The sequence below is a fragment of the Acipenser ruthenus genome, chromosome 24 (genome assembly GCF_902713425.1).
Source record: "Acipenser ruthenus chromosome 24, fAciRut3.2 maternal haplotype, whole genome shotgun sequence".
In the NCBI taxonomy this organism is placed as follows: Eukaryota; Metazoa; Chordata; class Actinopteri; order Acipenseriformes; family Acipenseridae; genus Acipenser; species Acipenser ruthenus.
Window position 1 is genome coordinate 22,724,228 of NC_081212.1, and position 12,375 is coordinate 22,736,602.

A 12,375-nucleotide genomic window follows, 5' to 3' on the forward strand; every position below is an offset into this window, starting at 1 on the left:
CTCTGGACTCTTGACCGGAAGGTTGTGGGTTCAATCCCCAGTGGGGGACACTGCTGTTGTACCCTTGAGCAAGGTACTTTACCTAGATTGCTCCAGTAAAAAAAAAAAAAAACTATAAATGGGTAATTGTATGTAAAATAATGTGATGTCTGTATAATGTGAAATAATGTATAATGTGATATCTTGTAACAATTGTAAGTCGCCCTGGATAAGGGCGTCTGCTAAGAAATGAATCATAATAAAAATGTGACAAGGAAGAGTTTATTTATATTGTCAGTTTTTGGAAAGATAAAAGAAGGGACCCAGGATGAACCATCAACCTCCTTCTGTCTTTCTTTATGAAAAGGAATGTCCTCTACCCTGCTGTTTACTCCCTTTATCTGATCAAAACAACAGGTCCCAAAGCCCCCCAGAAACACATCTATCTCCTGGTTGACAGGAATATTTAGTGTCAGGCTGCTGAATTAGAAAAAAAAAAAAACTGCCAGGTTTTAGTTGTTATCTGGACATTCTCCTACCACATTGACATTCAAGACCAGATTTAAATTTCTGCAGTGGAAATTACTTGCAAGATAAAACTGTTAACGGTGCAGGGAGACCACCGGCAGACCTTGGTTTGGAAAGGCCTTATTCTTCCTCCCACATGGAGGCCATCTTTCCCTTTATGACCCATTGCTGAGGCCATTCTGTTGTTACTGACACTGGGGGCAAAGGTCACAGTGTAACAAACATAATGGCTTAACAACATTATCAGAGCAATTTCTTCAGCAACAGGGCTCTTCCCGCATATGGATCATACTCCAAATGGACGGGTCATATTTAAGAAAAGGCAATATTTAGTGTTCTTAAGTTCGGATACTTGCAAAATGAGTCAAGTCAGCCATTCAATTAATGTGTCTGTGACTCATGTACCGCAGTTAACTTCAAATGGGGAAGTTATTCTGCACGCTACAGCAAAACACTCTCAATTGTATGACTTAGTCAGAATGCACAGCTTTAGCTAATAAGTACTGCAGTCTAAAAGTAATTTGAAATTGCCAAGACCATGAACCCTGTACTAGGGGGGCTGCACTCATGACTCCCTCACCTTTAGCACTGGATGCTTTTGGGGTTCTGTGGGAAGTCCAGACAGACTGCTCCCCCCAGCCTATCTTTGTGGCGGCCGCTATACGAAGCAGGTAGATGGTGTCAGGGTCCAGGCCCTCAATCAGGTGCTTGGACTTGGCTCCTGGAATTTCGAGGGTGTTGATGGCGCTCTCCGAGCTGACGCGGTAGGAGAGGCGGTACGTCACAATGCGGCCTCGGCTAAACTTCGCAGGAATGGGAAGCCAGGAGACCTGGATGTCAGTGGGGCTGCGGCTAGTCAGGCTGATTTCAGGGGCCCGCAGTGGAACTGCAACGAGGAAACACCAGAATGAACACAAATAACTTAACAGAAAATGTGTCTGGTAACTGTCCACAATAAGAGCCAGTCCATATGAATAAAGCGCAGGAACACATCAGCATTTGACAGGATTGTTTTAATCAATCATATATAACTAATTTGAATACACCACCCCTTGTCTCTGCATTGTTCCATTGCAAACAAGCATTTACAAAAACAGTGAGAGGGGGCGAAATCAAAGGCACACTGAGCATTTACTTCTCTTGGAACTCCAAGCAATCACAACAGCACTGCATTTGCAACCAACTTTAAAATCAGTGCTACCACACTAAAGCAAGCAAGCAAGCAAGCAAGCAAGCAAGCAAGCATACAGGCACTGGCATTGGCATACTATACTTGCAAAGGACAATTTATCCAATTACATATTTTCTTTCAAACATTTAAGATTACATTTTTCTCGAATGTAAAATCGGTTGGTGTTTATTGACAGTTAAGTAAGTCTCCTTGCTTCTTTAAAAAATACACTTTTCTCTAAAGATTATTCAAGTACTGAAGCATTATTAAAAGCAATTCATTGAATTTATCCATGAAGTATGATTTACATCAAAGTTTAATACGAAATATGCAGGTTAGCTTGGAGTTCGACACGATACAGGACTATAGTTTGTGATTTCGAAATACAATATTGAATGCGTTAAAAACAGTAGAGGCTACACTGAAATGGACTTTAACTGCATATAAGACACATTGTTGTTCATGCAGTCTATTTATTCCCCCTGCTTTACTCTTTCTCCACAATGGCACATGTGTGTTAATAGTATGTGAAGTGGATCAAGTCTAAAGGTACACTCTTCTCTCTCTCTCGAGATCATTTTTACTCACCATCCTCAAAAGTGTGCTGGGAGACATGGTCTGACATGCGACTGGCTCCCATGGGCATGTAGGCTACAATATAAAATGTGTAATTGCTGGCTGGTTCCAAGTCATCAATAATGTAGCGCGTTGTCTCATTTCCAATAACCACTTGATATTCTTCATTATTCAGACCTACAACAGGGGGAATAAAAAGCATTAGTACATACATTAATTCAGGATCTAGAGAAACTACAGCAAAATTGGCACAACCCAACCCTACCCTGAGTAAATGTATATTATGTAATCAGTTAAAATACTAGGACCTAGGAAATGAGTTAACCATTCACAGTGGGGTCCTTTTTGCTGCAACAAAATCCATTAGCTGGCCATCGGTACTGCTTTCATACCAACATGGTGAGGCAAGAGAACTTTGGAGGTTCTGAACAATTTTCTAAATGACCAAGAGAAAGACCAACAGTAATTTTTATACTTTAGCAACAGTTTTGCCAATAGCAACAATGGGTTGTCCGGATTGCTGTGTACTGAAATTACACAACAATGCGTGCAATTAGTACCAACATGAAATAGAAGCAAACAGCAAGGAAAAAACTGTACCACTCTCTATTTATAATGGTATGCCTACTAGATACTTTATAAGGAACGTATTAATTTCCATAGGAACTGACTGCAATTACTGCAAGCTGAATAAATAATCCAAAGAAAGGCTACATTCACTTGCTGGCTTTTCGTTGCTAGGAAACCGGTATGCCAATTCAAGCACACAGGAGGAGGCATCTTTATCACCGAGAGCAAACTAAATCGTACCCAAAGTGCTCTGCTTGACTTGACAAACACACACAGGTGATCCGAAGACGCCCTTCAAACAAACGAGCGTTTTAGATGATCAGCAGGGAGTTTAAAAGAGCCACTCAGCTACACTGGGAGCCATGTTACACCTGTTCGAATCCTCTTTGGAGCAAAATACAATCCCACAACTTTTTGTGAGAAAACTAAAACTGTCAACCTTAAAAACACCTTTGGAATGCTTTTGAGTCCTTAAACTAACCCTACAAAGAGTTTCACATACTGTAATACATTTGTAAAATTAACATTTATTTAACATGTGTTTCTAAACCCTGAAGCACTGTTCTAACGACACAGCATGTAGACTGCATGTGATGCCAACTATGCACATTCCTGCCAAGCTATCTGGGTGCCTTTTGTTAATCCCTCACCATCAGTGTTACTTGATAAGAGAAGGGCAAAGGAAGGATTCTGGATACCTGGTAAGCATCTATTTTTATTTTATTCAAATCCTCTGTACCCCCTGGCACTCCGATTCAGCTATCTTGACTCCTTAGGGAGGGATTATACAGTATACTGTAATCCTGAGAGAGTCCCCCATATCTTCATTGCACATTCAGAGGTACAGAAAGATGTGAATAGTGAAGATTCAGAAGTGGACAACTGGAAGGGGATTCCACCACTCAATTAGTAGACAGAGAAAGTCCACCATATTGGACTTGAAATGAAGGTTTTTATTTATTGTACTTCCCTGTAATACAGTACTCCCTCGTTAACACATTGGGTCAATCACGGGCAGGCCATGCTAACAGTACTACATGTATACTATGCTGTTTTTACTGGACAAGGGCCCTTCGCACTTTCCTATTTTTTCAATTTTCTTTCAGCCAACATTTGAAAATTATAAAAAAAATAAAATAAAAATAAAAAGATTAATATTTTAAAATTAATTGGACACACATTCTGAAGAATAACCTCCAGTCTTTGCATCCCATCCCCCTCCCTCCTATAGATTTGACCAGGTTTTACAATGAAAGGCTTACAGACCTCAAACCATTGCTTCATTAAATCCCCACTTTCCATAAGCACCAACTAACTCAAAAACTAACAATAATGGCTATAAAAAATAAATCCTAGATGAATTGGCCTTCTAAATTTTAAAAGTTTAGAAGGCCAATTGTCCCTTCTGCTAACAACCAATCTTTTTTTTTAACCCGGTATTACTATTCTAAAAAGGCCCTCGTCTGTTAAGCATTCACAGAAAGTGTTAAGAATTGCATACATTTAAGCAAAAACCTTTTGCATCCCTTTACAACTTCTCTTTTCCCCTAGTAAATGCCAATTAAAATATAAATCAGGAGGCACATTAAGCAGGGCTGGTCTGTGGGTCTTTTTCCTTCACGATACATTTGTGAAGTTGTGTCTCTGAATGCTTTATGAACACAAAAAAAAAAAAATGATGTTCAATTAAATCAAATCCACTCCTCCCCTTAACAGCCAAATTTGTAAAACACAACTAAAGCCAAATTCCACAATTACAATTTTCCCACATTTCTGAATGCCCCCGATAGCATTTTAATTAGCACAGATTAGGAAGGTCGCACAACAGATTCACCGACTGCTTGTTCAAAATGAATTGCAGGGCCCGATTTCTGACCTAGTAAACAAGATCCTCGAGGGTAAATAGAAAAGGCCTTGTTCAGCTGCTGAATACATGGTTAGGCCTCATACTGTGTCCAAATGAAAGAAACCATAAATGAGGGACAAAGACAGCCTTCCACCCAGACCGGCACTCTTCCAATACCTTCACAAAATCTCTAGTGTTGCATTAGCACACTCCACCACACACTTTAATTAGACCTCACTTTAAATTAGACCTCTATTCATTTTATGTTCTCTTTTTGTGACCTCAGATGCAGAGTGCAATGCTGGAATGATTCTTGTCAATATTAAGGGCCTCATTCTGTAGAGCTGGACAAAATGTGGCACTAAATTGTGATCAAGTGCACTAAATCTTTGACAGATGCCAGTAATTCTAAAAGAAACAGAGGTTTTATTCCGACAAAATGCGAAAGTATACATTTACGAGCAGGTGTTTCTTCCCCTCGCTGCTCCTCAAACACTTTAACAGCACAATGAATTGGGAACATTTTCAATTGAACACTGAGACTGTGATTATGGTGTTCCAGAGTTCTGTATATCATATGTTGAGTTAGTTTGTTTTTTGCTATTCCTTTATACATTTTAGCAATTATTTATTTGGCAGTTCTTTACCGAGGGCAGCAAAAGCTTCTGATTGGCCCCGTACACATTATAGTATACTCAAATATTTTATTCCAAAACCAGAATCGACTTCATAATCTTCCTAATAGTTATCTTTCAGTGAAAACCTGCAAGGTGGGTAAAATACAGTTCCCGTATCTCTTAATCAGGAACAATGCACTTTTAGCATGGAGGCAAGGGCAGGAGGTGACTTGTGTACCTGTCACTATTTAGCTAGTACAACCATTCTTTACCCTTATCACTGCCCAGCAACCCACTATTAACAGGAGATGGTCAGTTTCTCACATTCCATTTTTGGGATTTGGAAACTGAAGAGGACCCAGGATTTCAAACAGTGTCTATAAAACGGGGGTGGAGTTCAGGGAGGCTACAAAACAATCTCAAGGTACTGTAAGATGTCTAGTAATGAAAGCCAGTGTAGTACTTCAGTTAATTTCTGTGCGTTTCTACATACCCTCCCATGAAGGCCATGGGAAAGTGGAATTGCAACAAGGACACATTGTAAGTGACCAAGCCGCATTCACAGCACAGCATTCTGGCTAATGCAGGGAGAACAAGAGAAGAAGCTTGCTCTTGAGCACAAAGCTGGCCTGCTTTACACAGTGATCACAACTATGAATGACGGTGGTCGGATTAATTCAATAACCATTTAAAAAGCTGGGTTTTCTCCCTATAAAAGAAAATGTTTTGCGTTATACCTTGTAGAAGATGACTTGAGTGTCCACGCTCGCTACATTCCATGTTTAAGGCTTTTCCTGACGCAAAACTACCGTATGAGACAGTAGTAGCTAACTAGTCCCCATACAAAAAAATAAATAAATAATGCAAAACCGCTACCAGCTTTCACGATTGCTGTAATGTATCTTAAAGAGAAACTTCATATTCCTCACACCATACCTTCTGCTTTCATGTAATGCACTGAATATGCAATGACTTTGTCTGAGTTATACAGAGGTCTGTCCCAGGCCAGCAGGATAGCAGAGCTGGACACGGTTTCAGGACAGACGTTTCTTGGAGTGCTTGGCCGATCCTCAGACATGACCACAATCAGCCTGGCCATTGACAGAATGGAACCCTGGTCATTCTCTGCCATGCACTGATAAATAGCATCATCTTCTGGAATGATTTGGTTTATAACCAATTTACTGGAAGAGACAAAGGGGGAGGGGGTCGTTCATTCATCATTTGAAGTGTGGTAAAGATCATCAATAGCAATTAATACACTTGCATTTCTGTGTACACAAGTCAATACAGTAGGTAGAGAAAGGCCAACAAAAAAGTCCATTAGTTAAATAAAATTATTAAAACATTGTGTATTTAAAACAGTCACTAATTGCATATTTAAAAAAAACATGTATTGATAAATTTGTTCTAGATTTACTGCCGTGTGTCACAATGACAACAGGAATAAATTGTTTTTTTGCTGGCTGTTAGAAAATGTTTTCCTTTCTCAAAAGCATGTATAATATATGCAGATCTTTCCCATTTGGAGGCTGAAGCTGTGGAACTCCAAGGTTCTTACCTGTTGTACATTTTGATCCTTCCATTGGAGTGGATCTTCAGCCCATTTTTAAGCCAGGTGATCTTGGGGTTCGGTATGCCTTCCGCCAGGCAAACAAACCGAGCAGTTCCTGCGCGAGGCCTGGTCAAACTCTCTGGCCACTCGACAAATGAAGGGGGTGCTAGTTAAAAAAAAAAAAAAAGAAAGAAAGAAATAGGAAACACACTTTTAAATGGCTTTGCTTGACTTCAACGGCAAAATAGGCAACAGGCAGGTGAACTGGCCAATAGAGGAGTTTTGGTCAAGGTGAACAACCAGGTGCATTGGTCTTGTGTAAACACAACCAGACGTCCGCTGAAATTTAACCCAAAGTAGGATTCCTTACCTGCAAAAGGAAGTTTAAAGCAACCAGCTTCTTCAATCCAAATGACTGCACTATTGGCAGGCAACTCTGCAGCAGTTGTGTTAATCCCCACCGGGTAATCTGATTACAAGGAATTCCTTAGCTGGAATTGGAATCCCTGCCACACAACTGTTAACCAGCTTACCTAGAACAGCGAGCGCTGCAGTGGCCACAGTGAAGTTGCGTGTCCCTGGAGTGGTGGCCCGACACACATACACACCAGCATGCTGCAGCTTCACATCAGAGATGATCAGGTTTCCATTGCCCAACACACGTGTGTTGAACACATCAATCGACTTGTGGTCTGTTGGCAAAAAGAATGCAAAAGAAGAAGAAGTCAGAACCAAAGATGGTTTAGCCATTACAGTCTCATAGTACTTGTGTTATAGTTGGCATCATTTACTGTGAAGAATGCAATAAAGTCCTTAAGCTATGGCCCGTTTACACTACCAAGTAATGATATTCATGGGAATACAATGGATACCAATAAATTTAGTCAACAGCGTCACTTTCTTCCCAGTCTATATAAATGTTTAAATCTGTAATAGGACACCACAAACGGTTTCAGTTATCAGGCCAATTCCTACACTGCAAACAATCTAATCTGAACCTGTGATTCTTCCAGTAATCACAGCTACCATGTAGCCTGACTGTTTTAAGATAAAGTGGATACCTAGACGGCTCCATGAAATGATAGGCTTTGGATTGCCAGTGGCCACACACTCCAAGATGGCGCTCTGATGCAGGGTTGTTGTAATGTTCTGAGGCCCCGCGATGATTCTTGGCTTCTGTGGCGGCCTTGGCTCTGGAACTACAAAACAAATCAAACCATTAAGAAAATGAAATGGAGTGAATTAAAACTAGTTATTTAAAAATAAAAAATACACAAAAATAAAATAAATATATACAGTGCTCCCCTTTATAACACTGTAGAGGGAGCCATGATTGTACCGCCTCATAACCTGTTCCTTATAACTTAAAGGGGAACCACTGTACACACACTAATTTTTATTTTTTTATATATATATATATATATATATATATATATATTAAAAAAAACACGCAAAAAATCTGCTAACGTGGATGTTTTTTCAGTTTTCGTCCTTGTAAATACCTGAAGTAACAGTCAGTGTTGCCTCTATGCTCCTCCGACGGTTCGCAATGTTAGTTGCCACGCAGCGATAATTCCCAGCATCTCCTTGATTAACTCCATAGATCTGCAGGACTCCATTGGGCAGCACAGTTATCCTATTGGACAGCAATACCATTAACTCATTAATTGAACAACAAACAGCAACCAGAAGACCCACTCAAAAACTCTCCGCAAATGAAGCAAAACCAACAAATCGGTGCCCCTGGTCCCAATGTCGAGGAAGTTGACTAGTACAGAGACTGCAAGTCATCTGATTCTTTAATCAGATGGTCTTTAAGGAGATGGGGTTCATACCTGTTTGTAGCCAGAGGCAGTATGGTCCGATTGAACTCCCATGTGATGATTGGTGGAGGGTTGGCATGGATCTTGCAGGTAAATCTGGCCACTGAACCCTCCTCCACCACTGAAGAAACTGGCTGGACTTCAAAGGGTGAGATACCTAAAGACAAAAAGTTCATGGTGAGGAAATGGACAACACTGGAAAATGAAAGTGAATAAAGACCCAGATGAGAACATTTCAGCAGGGACTGCCTAGGAAAGAGTGAAACAAACCCAAACTTAAACACACACACTGGCTACTGAAGCACAGCCTCTCTAGTAACTGTTGAGCCATGGCTATTTAGGACATCTCACCAATAACACGTCACCTGGTTAAATGAGGCACCTTAAGAGTCAAGTCTAGAAATGGAATGGACACAAATCAATGTATTGTTCTGTGGACATTTTAGAACTGCTGAATTTATACATTCACACTGCACAAGAAGTTACTTCTTGCATTTAAACAAATGAAGATATATAACATTGTAATAAAACCCATGTTTGAGAGACCATGTTCATCTAAGGATCAATACAAGCTTTACAATTAAAAAGAAACCCTAAACCTGATCAATGATTAGATACATGAATGTTATCTACCAGGCCATGGGTAGACTGAAATCAATCAAGACGTTCAATGAACGCACCTGGAACAATTACTTAAATGTGTTCAGAAATGTCACTCCCCTCTACGACCATCTTAACACCTCCAGTTACAGAATGCAATGGTTCATTTTCCATTCGTTTCCAATAGTAAACCAATTGCAGCCTGTCGTTATTTGAATAAGAGATTACATGTTGTAATAAGGTACCAGCAAAATCATCAGTACCAGCTTCTATGAAAATGAGTTCTTTCAGCAGAAACACTCACTGGATCAATAATGAGACATGCTCCCCTGATGCAGAGAATTTTTTTGTGATCGTGCCGATGGCTAAGAGATAAATCATTTTTAAAAATTACATATTTTTTTACAACTGCTCAAAAACAAAATTTGGCATGTACAAAAATGTTGTCACTAACTATACCTTATATAGCTATTCTAACAATGTATGTAAAAGAGTGGGGGGGGGGGGGGGGCATGACAAATGGACTAAATGTGGAATCACAGCATTAAGGACAAAATAAAACAAAGGTCAGGATATTGTTATGTAGGAAAGGGAATGACATTAACATTGATTTCTTTTTAAACTAACTGCACAGCGGCACAGTTCACTGAAGAGCACCAGCGAAGCTTTATGGTGTTGTCGAGTAAAGTCTAATTGGCTATGGGGTTTGAGTCGATTGCATTCTGTGAATTTACTGGCTTCTAAACTCCAGGAACTACAACGCCATACAACATGAAGAGTGTGGAATCTCATTAGAAGGTACTATAAAAACTATTGCTAGACTGAGCATAGCCTGTTTGTAAGTGTATACTACTGGTAGGTCTTCCGCCATGTGTCAGGTGTTCAGAAAAGAGGGATGTTGGATCCAATATATTTTTAATCCATTTGCAGTGCCACTGCTGTCAAGCACCTTGTCTGGCCAGTTCTGACCGGTCTCCAGGGTAATTGAAAAAATCAGTGCCATTGGCTTTGTAGTCCGTTAGTAAGATCAAATGCCTATGGGCATGACAATTGTGATATTGCCGTGCCTTTTGAAGATATTTTCAAAAGGTAAAAGAATGATGTGCAACCAACATGAACAGTATACCATATTTACAAGCATGGCTAACCTTCTATCCAATTTAAATTATGTAAGCATATTCTACAGGACAACCAGAACTAGACAGGTTAAAAGCCAACTACCTAGTATATGAAAATAGCTTAAGCACACTTCAATCTTTAAAAGAAGGGATCGGCTGAACAAGGAATTTGAACTACTGATACAAAATCTCCTGGTAACCCCGATTATTATTATTAATCCCTGGATTACCAGTAGACAAGGAAATGTACAGTTCCTAATTCACTTTTACAAGTTCCTATGATAAATTGCGAGCTCCCCTGATCCTCCCATGGATCAACCCATCTGCCTTTTGTTTTACTACAGAGCTGCATATCAATTTCTCTTGCAACAACACAATGAACCTTCGGGGAGATGAAGTGGGCCAGTATAATGGCATTTGGAAGCAGCTTAGCTTGCCTGTTCTTAGCTTGACAGTTTTTATCTCCCGATATTCCCAGCTGTCATAACAAGCATGTTAGTATACAGCTTTTGTTCCGCCTTCACAGGATCTCCTCTGAAGGTTCTTAAATAAACTGTAATTCTACTCTTATGAACGCAGGCCTATAAATGTGGCAGTTGACAGTTTATATCAATTACAGGGAGAACTGACCACTCAATTATTCTGCATTCACTCAAACCAAATGTCTCGTCAAGCTCGTGCTGGAACAGTAGATACATTGCAGTCGAAGCCAAAGGGGGCATGCTTTAAATAAACAGCAGTTTGAAAGAACAAATCAAGTGTGGCAAAAAAACCAGTGAGAAGCTGTCTTTTTGGTCATAAATTGGAGAGTTGCCAGAAATCTCCCTGCCGCAGCCCCTTCCCCTGCAAGCAGCACTCCAATAAGCTATATAATAGATTTCACTTCCAGGACACAGCCCTTCAATCAGCACTCTAATCCACTTTGTGGTTTACAAATCAAAACATTTAAAAACACAGTCATTACTTGCCGAAGCTGTCAGAAGCTATTATTCCACAATACACTTCCATTCAGGATTTCAGGCTCCCAGCTGCATACGGGAGGAAAGAAACCAGCGGGCAGCTGAAGTAGAAGAGGGATTTGATTTCTCTCCACTGGATCTATTGCTAACCGATACAGATAACACAAGTGGGCTGAAAATGAAATCTGACAGGAAGAGAAACACAACAGCTTGCACATTGGCTTCCCACTGACAACCCGCTGAGTTTCCATGAAATATTTCTTCCTTTTCCACTCTACCTGCTGTCTATATAGATTTATATAGCTTTTCACTAACCTTTCTGTTTTTTTTCTAAAAGCATTTATTCTGAAAGCCTCAAAATACCAGTCTTTTTTTTTTCCAGGGGTGTCCCATATCAAAAGAAACCCTGCAGTTCAATGACAAATTGGCCCATCCATTGTAATTAAAGGAGTCATCTATTAACCAGCTCCCTTTCAAGGGAATAATTAGAGAAGTATTCGCTCCTAACCAAACTGCAACAGCAGCATATTTATTGTACATTCACAGAGCAAAATATATTGCGTTGTAATTATTTAAATCTAAGCCATGCATTTCTGTCTATAAACCTGAACCAATGCAAACCAACATCCACTAAATGTCAATAATCCATAGCCCCACCTCCCATCCCCCACGCCTTTAAAAAAATTATATATATTGAACTAAAAAAAATCCATATTGACCTTTTCTTGGGGCAGTTCATCATACAAGTGATCATTATTTGAACAGAGCTAAAAGTGCTCCATCAGAACCCTCATCTACTTTCCCAAAACAAGGTCAGAGGCTCGCTAGCATCTTCTTATTTAACTACAAGTAAACCATCATGAGCTCAATGGATTGCAAATAAAGGCTTCTTACTCTCACTGAAGCATCTATCGGAAACTAAATTATTTGTCGTCCTAATTAGTTCATCCATACCATTAAATTTTAAAAACACAATTCAAATACTAATATTAAAAAATGATCAATGTTGGTGAAGTAATGCAAAAAGTAATTT

The 12,375-nt window shown here is 39.7% G+C and overlaps 1 protein-coding gene across 1 annotated transcript in view; it reads right to left on the reverse strand.

Annotated features, from left to right (window-relative positions):
* Positions 1-12,375, reverse strand: part of prtga (protogenin homolog a (Gallus gallus)) — a 49,657-nt gene that overhangs the window by 21,645 nt on the left and 15,637 nt on the right. Inside the window, exons 3-10 of the mRNA XM_058998751.1 lie at positions 8,678-8,822; positions 8,345-8,478; positions 7,904-8,041; positions 7,376-7,534; positions 6,849-7,008; positions 6,224-6,471; positions 2,267-2,431; positions 1,088-1,393 (exon numbers count right to left, since the gene is read on the reverse strand). Coding sequence (XP_058854734.1) covers positions 1,088-1,393; positions 2,267-2,431; positions 6,224-6,471; positions 6,849-7,008; positions 7,376-7,534; positions 7,904-8,041; positions 8,345-8,478; positions 8,678-8,822 — 1,455 coding nt within the window. The remainder of the gene's footprint in view (positions 1-1,087; positions 1,394-2,266; positions 2,432-6,223; positions 6,472-6,848; positions 7,009-7,375; positions 7,535-7,903; positions 8,042-8,344; positions 8,479-8,677; positions 8,823-12,375) is intronic.